Raw genomic sequence first — 14,681 nt, 5'->3', positions numbered from 1 at the left:
TGGCTTCTATCAACCAAATTTAGTTCAAATTTTTAACAGACTTTGGAGAAACAAACATTTGCATCCACTGCTGTTGTGTGAATATCAGGAGCTGGTGGCAGTCAGTTCTCCAGTCAGAGCAGCTTCTTCTGTCTTTGTGTATAAAGCAAATTTAACTCTTGGACTAGTTCTGATTAGTCCAGAACCAGCTAGTCCACACTCTGGTTTCTTTGTAGATTTAGTGTCTTTTACTTCTTTATCTTTTGACAGTTTGAAGTTCAATACCTAGAAACTCTCTGTGCTTTTATTTTGATGTGTTAAAAGTTGCATCTTTATATTAATGTTTGTTGTGTCTTTCTCCACAGGTTTCAAACTTGCACCATTAAATCACAGAGAAGAGACAGACGTGAAGACATTCTCCAGAAGGTCAGTGTTAGTTTATTCTTTTCAGTCTGACTCTGTCATTATCTCAGCTGCAGTTTGACTCTTTAAAACCTGTTGTCTGGAACAAATAGCAGTAAATTAAAGCTGCTGTAACTTATCAATTTTAATTAGTATTTTGTGTAGCTTTTATGTAGCTGCAAAAATAAGTCTAAAAAATATGTATAACAACATACATATATATGAAACAAAAAATATAAAACCTTAGTTTAGAATAGAAACCCTTTTAATAAATAGGTCTAAACAAAGAAGTATAAAACCTAAATTGAATAATTTCAATAAATTGAAAAACTTTAAATATTAACTGTAAAACCTGTTGAAAACCAGTAGAAAACATATAAAAATTAAATGTAAAACTTTAAAAAATGTTTAAAAATAAATATAAACCTTTTGAACAGCTTTCATTCTGTTTTATTATTCATTTATGTATCATGTATGTGTATTATATAGTTTTGATTTTGTATGGCTGCTACCATGGAAAGATTTCTCATCTCAATGGGACATCCTGGTTAAATAAAGGTAATAGAATAAAAACTAAATTTACTACTGGGACAAAATAAATAATCATTTAAAAATACATTTCAGACCTTAAAGGAGTAGGTCTAAAAGATAAGGATAAAACAATAACAAAAACCTTTTAAAAATACACATTCGATATCTATATATATCTATATCTATATCTATATCTATATCTATATCTATATATCTATATATATATATATATATATATATATATATATATATATATATATATATGTGTGTGTGTGTGTGTGTGTATATTACAAACCTTTAAAAATAGGTCTAAGAATTAAGCATGAAACCTGAAAAAAATAAATTCAGAACCTTAAAAAACAGTGTCAAATCCTTAAAAGTATGAAACATTTCAAAAAATATGTCTGAGCTATGAGTATAAAACCTAAACAAATATTCTCAAAATGTTTAAAAATTGATCTTAAAAATGAAAACACAAGAATCATTACATTTTCTTGCAATAAAATAATTTCTATAACATCAGTTTCAAAATAGAGAAATACAACTCAAAAGCTTATGAAGAAACTTAGAATGATTTTATTCCAGACAACATTTAACAAATCACAGCAAAGATAATGACAGACATTTGACCACAAGGAAACACTTGTTAGAGCTGATTAGGGTCAATGTAGTTATGAGCACATTTTCCAAAGATGAACGTGTCTACTAAGCATCTCTGTGATCATTTAACTGCTTGTGGTACAATTAACAATTAAACAATTGTATCATAAGCAGTTGAATGGTCTCAAAAATAAAGACATATTAGTCTTTGGAAAATATGCCCATGACTACATCATAGATGGTAGAGAAAAACAAAGTGTTTTACAGCAGTTAGGCGGTGGAGGTCTTTTATCCAATTAACAGCTTTGTAACACTTTTGGCTTTTGTTTCTTTGATCCACTTGTGTCTTCTTCTGCTGCAGAGACAAGAACATGTGTTAATCACAGAAACTGATCAGTAAATCTATTTTTCCTTTCCTAAACTGACCTAATTCATGTATTTATGCCATGGTTCATGTTTATCATGGTTCGTGAACCATGTATTACATACATGAAAAAATGTATACTGTTACTAAAATTGTTATTTAATAGTTATTTCACCAAAATTCCTGTGGCATGTTTTAATGACAGAATACACTGACATTTTTCACTGCATTTTATACTATGGCCTTTTTAAAATTTCATTTTCATGCCATACTAAGACAATTTCTGACGCCTTACTATACTATGATATTTGGCTTAAGACAAAGGAACTATCTAAAAGCAGCAATCTTACCTTTGTTTTCACCAGACACATATTCACACACTCTCACCTCTACACAGTGTTGGTGGGTTAGATTGTGGTGTTCATCATTGCTCAGATCCAATCTATTAATGTGAACATAGTCCTGCTTAGAAGTTTTATATATCTTTAGATTTTTGCTGCTGCAACACTGAATTAGGATTATTGTACTTCTAATCAAACAAATGCTTCTGCATTGAATATTTTAGCCAGATGTTAGAGTTTGGGCAACAGCTTTTTATTTTTTAGCCCTTTACTATACTGTTTTTTAAAATATGTATTTTATATAAGATTTTTAGACAGCTTATTACTATGGCATTTTTTGAAGGTTTTTGGTGCTTAATTATAATATTACATTTTTTGACGGATTTGTGACACCATACTATACAATGACATTTTTTGAAGGTTTTTGATGCCTTACTGTACTGTGACATTTTTGGAAGGTTTTTGATGCTCAATTATAATATGTCAATTTACGATGGTTTTTGATGCTTAATTATAATATGACATTTTTTGAGAATTTGTGACGCCATACAGTAGTTTTAGATTTTTTGGATGATCTCTGATGCCTTCATATACTATCACATGTTTTGATGGTTTTAAATAAAAGTATTTTCTTACCTTCACCATTGGTGGATCCTGTTGTTTCTGTGAATTCAGCTGAAACACATAGAACATTTCTTTAAAGCCAGGTTTTTTCCAAACATAACATTAATCAAAAATAACTACTACTAACGAGGCTGGTCATTATCATTCCAATACTTTTAATTTTTTCCTTAAATTCCTCCTTTTCTTTCAACTGTTCTCACATGAACTATATAAATAAACTTCACTAATGGGTTAGGTCTATTTTTTGACAAATAATGAACTATTCAGACTGAAGATCAAATACTGAACAGTTTAATGTCAGTGCTCTGTGTTGGACAGTTGATGTAAAGCTGTTTGTGAATTACCTGAAGGCCTCTGTTCTGGTCAAAGACTACATCTCTGAGATCATAGACGGGGTGTCTGTGATCATCAACAATGTCCCTGATCGCGGGCAATGCCGTCAAATCGGTGACCCCGTCTTCGCCGATTCTATCGCAAGGTCTCTACGAAGCATGGGACAATGTGTCTGATCATGGACAAACGTCTCTCTCATCTTTGACAAGGTCTCCCTCATCCTCAACAATGTCTCTCCCATCATGGACCATGTCTCTGCGATCGCGGTTCACGTCTCTGTGATGGTGGACACTGTCGTGGACAAAGTGGTGAAACCTGGAGGAAATCAAAGAAAAACATACAAAGGAAAATGATCAATACACTACTACCTATTCCTCATCAACAGTTTCACCGTGAAAACACAGATATATATTCAACATTACAGCTGAACCAGAACATTTAAAACATTAGATGGCTGTTTCAGAAAATGAACAGTTGACTGTCATCACCTCTTTAAGAACCAACATCAACAAATGTTTGGGGAAAAAAGTAAACTGATTATTAATTGTGTGTCTATCAACTAATCACTGAAGCAATCATGTCTGTTACTGTGAACTGCACAACAATAATAAACAACATCAGTTAAGTACATTTTTGAATGCAGGATTTTAGCTGTTTATTATTTTTCAGTAAAAAGTCTGAGTGTTTCTTCCACCACAGACAGTTACATTCAGAATCACTATTTCTTATTATTATTAACACATATTCAAAATGTCTTTTGTTCTCCTTTAATGAAACAGCCACATTTACTAAGGTTTTAACAGCAGCTTATGTGAAAAATCTCAAGTGATTAAGTGTAGAACTGGTTGTTAAACACTGTAAAGGTATGTTTAAAATCACTCTGTGACCAAAAGTTAAAATTAACACTCTTATGAAAAACTCATTTTATTTGTAGAATTGATATTGTTTTGTATGGTGTCATCTAGTATGTCTAATACATACACATAATTAAGAATTTCTGATCACGTACAATCAATCTAAAGTTAAGATATTTTTCAATCCCATTTTGACTGATCCTTAACAATAACAATATCATTTGATGTTTTTATTCCTTACAATACAATGACATTTTTGATGCTTTACTATTTTGTGATATTTTTACTCCTATTTTGGATTACTGTTACTTCTGCAATGCTTTTATGTTACAGATTACCTTTCTTATTACATATTACTTCTAAATTTACAGATAACTTTTACTGTTGCAAACTACATCAAGTAAAAGATTACTTTGTCTATTACATCTTCTGATATTGCTAATTCCTTTTACATTACTTCTGTTAATACAGATTACTTATACATAATTTTTATATTGTACATTACCTCCATTATTACACTTATGATATACTGAATATTGAACATAAACAATTTAATGTCAGTGCTTCGTGTTGGGCAGCTGATGTAAAGCTGCTTCTGAATTACCTGGAGGTCTCTGCCCTGGACTCAAAGAACTTCTTCATTGTACGAAGGCTCTCTGTGATTATAGACTACGTCTCTGTGATTGTGGACAATGTCGGGGACGAAGTGGTGACACCTGGGGGAAATCAAAGAGAAGCATACAAAAGAAAATGATCAATACACCACTACCTATTCCTCATTAACAGTTTAACAATGAAAACACATAAGAATATTCAACATTGCAGCTGAAACATTTAACAAACATTTTTATGCCTAACTATAGTATGGCATTCATGACATTTTTATGCCTTACTATACTATGACGTTTTTGACCACATACTTATATTGTGACATTTTTCCTTTTATTCTGGATTACTATTACTTCTGCATTGGTTTTATGTTACAGCTTACTTTTACTGTTACCTTTAATATTAGATTACTTTTACCATTACATATTACTATTAGGGCCCGAGCACGAAAGCGTGCGAAGGCCCTGCTGGAACTGCGCTGATTCTTAATATTATCACCTTCCGAAATGAATCGCCCTTTTGAGGGCCTACAATTTCTCAAAAACATATGAACTTTGCACATGCGTCAGACCTGGTGAAAATTTATGTATTTTAGGGGTCTCTTGCATGGGCGGTGCAAAATATAGCGCTCCCCGGAAACATTCAAAAGTGATCACCCGTTGAGCTTAGTTTGTCGTAGGTGACCGAACAGTGAACCACATATATAACATGCCCAGGTGTACAAAATGTCTTCTGGTGCCATGACCTCAAACCAACAGGAAGTCAGCCATTTTGACTTGAATACACAAAATGTGCATTTTTCGCCATTTCGGGACATTGTATTGAACGAACTCCTCCTAGAGATTTAATCATATCGACTGCAAATTCAGTCAGTATACTGCTAACGCCCTTGTGATTAAAAGTTATCAATAGCTTGAGTTTACGTCAAAAAACGTGGCCGTGGCCGTGCACCTGAAATTTGCTGTTGCTAACGCTGACATACAGGTATAAAGCAGACATGTGCAGACGCAAAATAATACAAAATGACCGTAAACAGACACAAAACGCTGACAACGACATGATAGACCGCTATAGTTAAAATAAGGATGGAACACAAATTACAAAGAAATGCAAAATGTCGGTAAAGTGACTGTTAAACAACAACAACAGGGATTCAAATAGTCTTTCCAGAGTGTTTTCACCTGTCCACGACGGGGGTGCACAACCCATGTCAGGGACGCCTCAGTCACGGAAACACAAACACACTTACCCTCGTGATAAAAAAGTGACTGAAAATGGAAATCATTAAAAAAGATGGCTAATGCTAACGCTCACCGCTAACGCTAGCCGCTAGCTCCTTAGCCTTACCTTGGCGCCGCAGGTGTGTTCAGCGTCCAGCCTCACTCGTGTTAGACAAAAAAGCAGCTTCAAAGCTTGCTTTACCGTCCAGGCTTCTTCGGTAATTGTCTCTTCTCACAGTACTGACAAACCGAGGCGACGGCTCAAACGTTGGTTTTAACCTGATTTCCGACTTCGTTTCTCCGCCTCTCTGCGCTCCTCCCTGAAGCGCATGGCCGATGACAAATGACGAGACACGGGGGATGTTCTCTAGCGAGTGCAGCCTATGAAGCTAAACACATACACACACAGAGAGAGAGGGAGAGATACAGAGATGAGATGAGGAGCTTGTATCTCTTTCGTCGGACTTTTAAACTACTGCGCTGCCCAGGTGCCCCCTCTTGCCCCTGTGTGGAGCCGGTCCCCGCACATATTCCATGTGGCAGCTGAGTGAAGTAGGTCAGGACCACCAGCCCAAATAACACGTAGATGTAGAAACAATCAAGAACTGTGCAAATGGAAATAAATGTTTATACTCACAATTTTAGAAACCATTTACAACGTATTTACTGATGCCCACAGTTACATTATTTACGTGTTCAGTCATTTGCACATTCAAACCATTGATTCAGACTTCATTAATTCATTGATTTCAACCTTGATTTACAGCATGTTCATGTATTTGTTTACTCACGACTTAAAATTTTCTTCTTCCATACTATGGGTCTTTAACCATCATTGCATTATTGTCTATCCAGTTTTGAAACACTCAACAAAAGTCCATCTGGGGGGACAGGATCCCCATCCCATCACTAGGCCCTTCACTTAATGAAGAGGCTTCTCATTTGATTCTAATCAAACAAAACTTTCCTCTGTTGATACCTCAATAAATATTGTTATTCACTCTCCCAACTGCAATACAAATATTATACACAATATACGACAGTAATATTAATAGTAACTGTTTTAAGAGTACATAAGAAATTAATGTAAGTTACTTTGTACAAACCAGACATGATCAACAGGAGCTCTGACAGACATCAATCCAGCTGTGACTCTGGAGAACTACTGCCAATTATATATTTGAACATGTCAAAAGGAGAGCAAAAAGCAAACTTAAATTGTTTTAAGAGATGTTCCTAGCATGGCCTCATCATCATCCATACTCTTTTTTTCAGATGTTTCCAGCTGTGAGTTGAACTTGCATTTAGCAATAACAATACTTAACAGCTACTCACATACAAAATACTATCCAAGAACATACAGGATTAATAGATCACACGCGTAGTGAGTTGGACAAAATGAACACCTCAGGATAATTTGTTGCTGGTGTCCTGTCATCAATTATCTATTCTCTAGTATATTATTATGACTCCATATTATTTATGTTTTCATTGACAATAAACATTGGAAGTAACACAAAGTCATACTCCAGCATGAATCTTGTCATTGTCTAAGACGTTGAAAAAATAAATCTCAGATATGAGATAACAGAATCTCAGCATGATGAGGGCTCGACTTACTTTGGAACAATGTCATTCATTCAGTCTTTGACAAAGTTAACAATTAAGATGTTCCTTTAAGGAGCTATTTGTAAATTTGGCTATCACCATGTAGCCAGCATCCATGACATTAACAACAGTTTACTTACTAGTCTAGAAGAAACATTTTAAGTTCAGCATCAAATTCAATTCGTTGCCAAGAGCTGTCTCCAGTGGTGGAAAGCAATGGCATTGTTTCTAGTTTGACCACCTTTTCTGTGCTGTCTTGTCTCTGTCTGATAGCAAGTCATTTTAGCATCCAGACTGCCCTGAAGAAGTAGTGCTGCTCAGAGGGCATACTGTATTGCAAAGATGGTTGTAGGGCTTTTAAGTGACCATCAACACTAGCACCAAAGAAAATTACAAATAGCCCCTTAAAAGAATACCATAACACACCATTTGAGCATGAACATGCCCCCTGGACACACACACACAGGAACAGGAACAATAGAGGGTGTAATAAAATGACTGTAGATGATATTTACCATTTTAAAGATCATGTGAACATACTGATAACATGTCAGCACTACAAAAGTAAAACCAAAACATTGTCCAAGTGTTAATTTTTCTGATAAATCTGGTGTTAATTAATGCTGTAAAAACAGGATGTAATATCATGATTATCAACTACCTGCGACTGGGTGGATGGGTGTATGGGCCAAAGTGCTTGTTTCTTGGATAATTTGGCTTCATTTTTGTGCACTGGGAGGAACTGGAGATGCATTGCCCATCTTTATATACAGTGATTGATATTTAACAACTGAAAAGAGTGGAATTAGTGTTAGGCTACCCATTTCCAATGTTTTTTCGCTCCTGAAATTTTAGTCAGAGAGCAGAAGAGAAGTAACATGATTAATATAAAACTGGTAATATTTTTTGTATTTACGTTAGTGTCATAAAAAGACCAAAATCAACAATTAATGGGTCCCACTGATAAGTGCAGTATTTCATTAGCACTGAAATTGAACTCAGTGAGCCATGCTGCCGTACTAAGTGGCATATTTCTTATTTACCACAAATACACACACTGCAGTTTAGTTTGTTGGTTCTGTTGATGAGCAGCTCACTGGTTCTTCTTTGGTACACACAGTCGAACTCTCCTCATCTACTTCAATACAGCGATGTTTTTTCAGAGACTGTGACCTTGTGAACAGCCTCTTACATTGTGAACACCAGTATGGTTTCTCTCCCGTGTGGACGCGCAGGTGCCGGCTGTAGCTATATGAACTGTTGAAACATTTGCCACACTGGTCACAGCTGAAGGGTTGCTCTCCAGTATGGATACGAAGGTGGCGCATGTAGTTACTAAGGCGACCGAAACCTTTCCCACATTCTTTACACTGATATGGTTTCTCTCCAGTGTGGGTGCGCACATGTTGTTTGTATGTTTTAGATATGGAGAAACTCTTCTCACATAGTTCACAGCGGAATGGTTTTTCTCCAGTGTGGATACGTAAATGTGACTTGTAATTACCTAGCTGGGAGAAACTCCTCCCACACTGGCCACAGCAGTATGGTTTCTCTCCAGTGTGTACACGCAAGTGTATCTTATAACTGCTTAAATCACTGAAACTCTTTTCACATTGGTCACACTCATATGGTTTCTCTCCAGTGTGGTTACGCAGATGCAGACTAAAATGCCCTGACTGAGTGAAACTCTTTCCACAAAAGTCACACTGGTAGGGCTTCTCTCCGCTGTGGCTAAGCAGGTGTCGCTTGTATGAACTTAAAAAACTAAAACTCTTTGGGCACTGGTCACAGCAGTATGGCTTTTCTTTAGTGTGGACACGCATATGTATCTTGTAAATACTGAAATAACTGAAACTCTTTTCACACTGGTCACATTGGTATGGCCCAGTGTGGTCACGCAGGTGTTTTCTGTATGAGCTCTGGTCACTGAAATCCCTCCCACACTGGTCGCAGCAGTATGGTGTCTCCTCAGGGTGGGTATACAGGTGTAAATTGTATTCATTTAGTTGGCTGAAACTGATGCCACATTGTTCACAGTGGTACACTTTGTCTGCAGTGTGAGAGAGTTCATGTCTTCGAAGACTACAAATCCGACTGAAAGATTTCCCACACTTCTCACACTGATGAGGTTTGCTCCTGTCTGTGTCGGTCTGTTGCAACTGAGAAGAACAGAGACAGAGAAACGAGGATCAGAGTGGAGGACTTGGTGCATAAAATCGTGCATTTAATTCTATTTTCATCAAAGTGGCTGAGGGTCCTGCACTATTGTAATAAGAAGGGAAACAGACTATAACACAAGACCAAAAAGGAGAGGGAAGGTTTTCAAATAGGGTGAAAGCCTTTTACTGACATCAGTTGTCGTGATATGGCTGATCTGATCACCATGATTGAAAACATCTGAACCCATTGCAGCTGTGTGCTAGAATGTAGTTGCAAACAGCTAGCATTATTCACCAACAGTCCACTGTCAAAAAACAGGGTTTTGTCTCAGCAATGGTAAAAACTCAAGTCATGGCAGCAAGCAGTCATTAACATGTAAATATGCACCAGACATCAGATATAATGTTACGATCCACAGCATTTTTACCCACAGTGAAAAATACAGCTGGTTTATCTGTCTGATGGCTTGAGTGAGGGTTGACGATTGGGTCCCCAGACTATGCGATAACACCTGTAAAATGAAAACGCTTGCCTTTGCCTTATTACCATTGATGAGTTTCCCTTGAACAAGGCCTTTAACCACAACTGCTCCAGTGGAAATGTTCAGTGGGTAACAGGTAAGTGGGTAACCTGGGAACTTCCAACAGGGGGTACCTACATTATCATATGTTGATTAATTAGAACGGCATTATCTTTTATTCTTTGTAGAGCAGCAACAGCAATGTTTACAACAAAACACTGAAGAAAAAAATGTCAGCAAAGCAGTGGTGGGAGAAGTAGGGCTGTACCTGACTCAGAAATTTGTCAGTCAAATCAGATTGAAACTAAAATTACCTTGCGACTGTATGTCTCTTCCAAACAATCAAGGTTTGTCAAGACTCATACAATATATGTAGTGAAGACTTTGAAGGTATTTGGTGTATTTTAGTATTATAATTGGCATTTAGACCCTCCAAACCCTTAAATAATTGTATAACCTGTAAAAGACCACTTACTTAGATTGTCTCATGTTTTAAGAGGCTTATTAAAAACACATATTCTTCCTGTCATCAGATAGAAACTCTTCAAAAAAGTATTTAGTAAAAAAAAAGTAAAAAAGTATTAGTAGTCCACTACTGCCATCTAGTGGGTTTTTTGTCCATTTAGAACTAAGTGTGTAGTTAATGAGGCTGACAAGTATTTCTGTTACAGTCTGTTATAATTGCCTACTCGATTGAAGTATTGGATGATGATTAGAATAATTAATACATTTCAGATCATGACACTCTTGGCTTGAACTGTAAAGTGGATGACCAATCATATCCACTGAGTAGGTGTTTAGGCTGGGATTTAGCCACAGTCAGATTCTGTGAAGCACTGAAATTACCTGTGCAATGACTTCAAATTCAGCAATTTTCTGCTTATATCTTAGCTCCCTCCTGCTTCAGTGCATTTACAAAGCAAATTATGCATTTCATCGTACTTTCTGACACATCAAAAGCCAGAGATTATTGTAGATTAAAATGTTAATTTTTAGATCAATTGCGATGTGGCATCTTTTTTTCATAAAAGAAAATTGAATGATATTTGACATAATCAAAATAATACATTTATAGCAGCATACTACCAGAGCACTAATTTTTTTAAAAATTTATGAACACCTATCAAAATCAGCACAGGCAGCTGTTGCAGCACATGCAGCTCCTACACACAACAAATTACAGTGTCCATGGTTCTGAAACAACTTTATCTATTGCTTCGCTCACATGTTACAAATAGCCAATGAAATTGAAAAAACATTGACATTGTAAAAGAAATTGTCACTGAAAGTAGACAGACATGATGAAAAAAATGTACAGATCATTGAAAAACACATAATAATAATAATAATGCAAAAAATATTAAAACAAAGCAAGATAACAATATTGTAAGATTGTAATTTTTTTATGTCTGTGTCTTATTTTTCAGTAAAACCTGGTTCAGTGCCAATAGAACTTTTTCCAATACAAATATTTCCATGCCAATGTTTCCATTTTCAGTTTGGGTCTTGTTTTCAATGACAAATTTTATTTTCAATGTCACTCCATCTCCATAAAAGACAAAAATTGTCAGGGTTGAATCTGGTTCCATACAAATATCATAATTATCCAAATTGGGATAATTCATCACTGGGATATGGATAATGTGCGTGCAAGCATGTCCTAAACTCCTGTCATGTAATAGTTACTGAGTCAGTACATTGCAAAGAATGTCTCTTTGCAGAAAATTGCAGCAACTTTCAGTTAATTATACTACAATAACAATCACTTAACGATGTGGACAGAGCATGGTTTTATATTGGCTTCAATGACACCTAACCTGCTGTTCTTGGTTTAAAAAAATGAGTCTGACATCCTCTCTGATTGGAAAAGGTAGAATTAAAATAAATCTCATACTGAGAATACCTGCACCTCACCTCTTCCGAAGAACTCATTTGAAATCCTTATTGATCGAAGTGAACGTCCTTCAAATGCTTTTCCTCTCGTCAGCAGGTCTCAGCTCTGAAATCATCAAATAGACATAAACTGTTTAGAGTAGGGGCACCACTAACAAAGCAATAATACTACAGAAGAACAAGGGGAAAAAAATAAACCAAAGACAAGCATCTGCCTCAGGAAACTGTATTGTAAGTAGTGTCACTTATCCATAGCCAGAGTCAGGCATGTGCATTTGTTCTTCATCTCTCACCAGTCATTTTCCAAAAACCTATGAAATATTGGTGTTAAAAAATACACATTTCATATCAGGAGAGGTGGCCTGCTACTATAAAACACTGAGGGTCTTCCAAAGTTACTCCTACTAAATGCACCAGTGTTGAGTTTAGTTTATACTTCTTCATATGATTGATGTAGAGCTTGCAAAAGCAGCCTTAAATTAGCAAATGTGCCTAAAATGAATTAAAAGCACATGTAATACTGACAGTATTTCTGTCCTCACCACTGGATGGGGAAGTTGGCACCTTGTACCAAATTATGTTAAGGTACAGAACACACACATTGAGTGTTTCTCCAATGGAGCACCGGTGGCAAAGATGAAGCCATGTTACACGGACAGCCACACGGACCAATGGTAGCACAAGGACAGGTTGAACAAAAGGGCTTGAATGCACAATGGGAATCAAACAGTGGATATGTCATCTGGCTGCTTCAGGTTCTGTTCAGTCGAATGTAGACGGCTCACCACTGATCTGACTCCTATTCCTCTCGCATAATTATTTTTTTTGACAGTTATTGTTGTTGTAATGAATGGAAACATAATTGTATGGTCCTAAAATGAGACAACCCACATTTTTAAACCTGAGTTTCGGGGAAAAAAATATTGCCTTATATTATGAACAATACGGTTCTTTTCTTTTGCCCTGTAGTCTTACAGTTTACTCTAAGAAGGAATAAATAAGAACTCTAAGATCTCCAACAGTTTGCTGCAATACTGCTTGATTTCCCACAATGCAGCAGGAATACGGTAAAGTTACCATGATGGTGCATACCTGCTTATTCAGATCTTGACTGAAACCAAAATGTTCTTGCTGGTGCTGGTGGTGTTTTCACAGGTTGGTTATCGTCTGACAAAAGCAAGAGAAAGAGGAGACAATATGAATGGATCAGATGAAACTGCCAAAAAGAAAAACAGATAATAAAAGCTGTTGATAAATTCCTTGATCCCAGAAAAAGGACTGTTTTATATGAAATTTACATTGTTATTCGGTTTTTGATAACCTTTGAGCAGTTAACCAATTACCTTTAAACTATAAAGATGATTTGTTGGACTGTTCGAGTAACTGCTGCTGACAGTGAACCACTGCTGTGTTCACTGTCAGCAGTTTCAACTGTCGTTTGAAAAGCTGATGGAGTGTGTAGCGATGTTTAAAGTGATGCTCCCACTTTTCAATGTGCCAGAGAAAACTGTCGGACACATGAACTGTTATAGCTTTAATACAATCCAAACTCAGACAGTACACAGACATGTATGTGTGGCCCATCCCATCCAGGAGACTGATGCAATAACGGAGCATCTGCCTCTTTTGGCTGCACAGCAGTGACCTGTGTTTACTACAGAACTCGCTAAGTCTCGGGAAAATTCACCAATTAACACAACACATCGTTCAATTATGATATTACATGGTAACAGGCTCGAAGCGAAGCTACAGTTTAGTTTGGGTCAAACTAACAACCGCCAGGTTCATCTAGCACAGAGCTAAACCATACAGCAGCAGCCTAGCACTACACATCCAAGCTAGTAAGCTAACACAAGTCACTACAGGGAGCTGGAAGAAACCCGCTACATTTACAGGGTTAGACTATTTCCCGCTTTATACTCGGAGTATCACTAACCAGCTGACACGGACAAAACAAAGACAACAGAATGGAGGAAATACCTTTTTTCTCTGTAGCAGTCCCTCCTCTGCTAACGTTGATGTTGCCACGCAAATTCCGCCGTCTGGGAAAGTGACTGCACTGTGACGTAGCTGCGCGAAGCATTGTGGGACGAGTTCTTCTTCTACTACTAATTATAGATCGTAGGCAGCTGTAAAGCGCATACTGCCACCTACTGATGAGGGGTGGCAGTACAATGGATGCGATGAAAATGTATGTGAATTGAAAAAAATGAGTTATAAATTATCACGTTGATTAACTTAAAGCCAAATTCAGCAAATCGGTTTGTGATATGATGAAAACTGAGGCATGTTTTATAATTTCTCCTGTCTTATTCGTCACAAATCATTCACAACACAAAACTGCCATTTATCATTTCTGGAAAGTATATATAAGGACATCAGCTGGTTTGAAGCTGAGAAGGGGGAATCAGGCAGTTAAGGAAAAAAAAACAGGACTGATTTGAGTGATGGCTGGGGTGCTTACAAGGGTATTCTGTTATGGTACGATTGCATTATTCTGCCAAAAGTAAGGAGATTCTCCTGTTCATATACTTTGTGTATTTTAGTGTTTACATCGAGCCATTTCAAGTAATTAAACTTAACAGTAAAACTAATTAGAGTATGATCTTGTCTGGTCATTGACTCTGATCATTGGACATAATG

General features: G+C 36.5%; 1 protein-coding gene across 4 annotated transcripts; it reads right to left on the bottom strand.

Annotated features, from left to right (window-relative positions):
- Positions 1–1,465: 1,465 nt before the first annotated feature.
- LOC108872767 (zinc finger protein 239) lies at positions 1,466–14,123 on the bottom strand. Of its 4 annotated transcripts, none has more exons than XM_018660663.2 (9): positions 14,019–14,123; positions 13,131–13,205; positions 12,060–12,144; positions 10,172–10,279; positions 5,985–9,624; positions 4,633–4,744; positions 3,186–3,489; positions 2,854–2,892; positions 1,466–1,867 (listed from the first exon to the last, which is right to left on the bottom strand). In XM_018660663.2, the coding sequence occupies exons 4-5, from the start codon at positions 10,172–10,174 to the stop codon at positions 8,530–8,532; spliced, it is 1,098 nt and encodes a 365-aa protein (XP_018516179.1). In that variant the 5' UTR covers positions 10,175–10,279; positions 12,060–12,144; positions 13,131–13,205; positions 14,019–14,123; the 3' UTR covers positions 1,466–1,867; positions 2,854–2,892; positions 3,186–3,489; positions 4,633–4,744; positions 5,985–8,529. The 4 variants fall into 4 exon arrangements, with proteins under 4 accessions (XP_018516179.1, XP_050926522.1, XP_018516144.1 ...); XM_051070565.1 differs by lacking the exon at positions 10,172–10,279 and adding an exon at positions 2,227–2,318; XM_018660628.2 differs by lacking the exon at positions 10,172–10,279.
- Positions 14,124–14,681: the final 558 nt, after the last annotated feature.

The sequence above is a fragment of the Lates calcarifer genome, linkage group LG5 (genome assembly GCF_001640805.2).
Source record: "Lates calcarifer isolate ASB-BC8 linkage group LG5, TLL_Latcal_v3, whole genome shotgun sequence".
NCBI classification, from domain to species: domain Eukaryota; kingdom Metazoa; phylum Chordata; class Actinopteri; family Centropomidae; genus Lates; species Lates calcarifer.
Note: the sequence above shows the minus strand (reverse complement) of the source record. Positions and strands in the feature narration are given on the sequence as shown.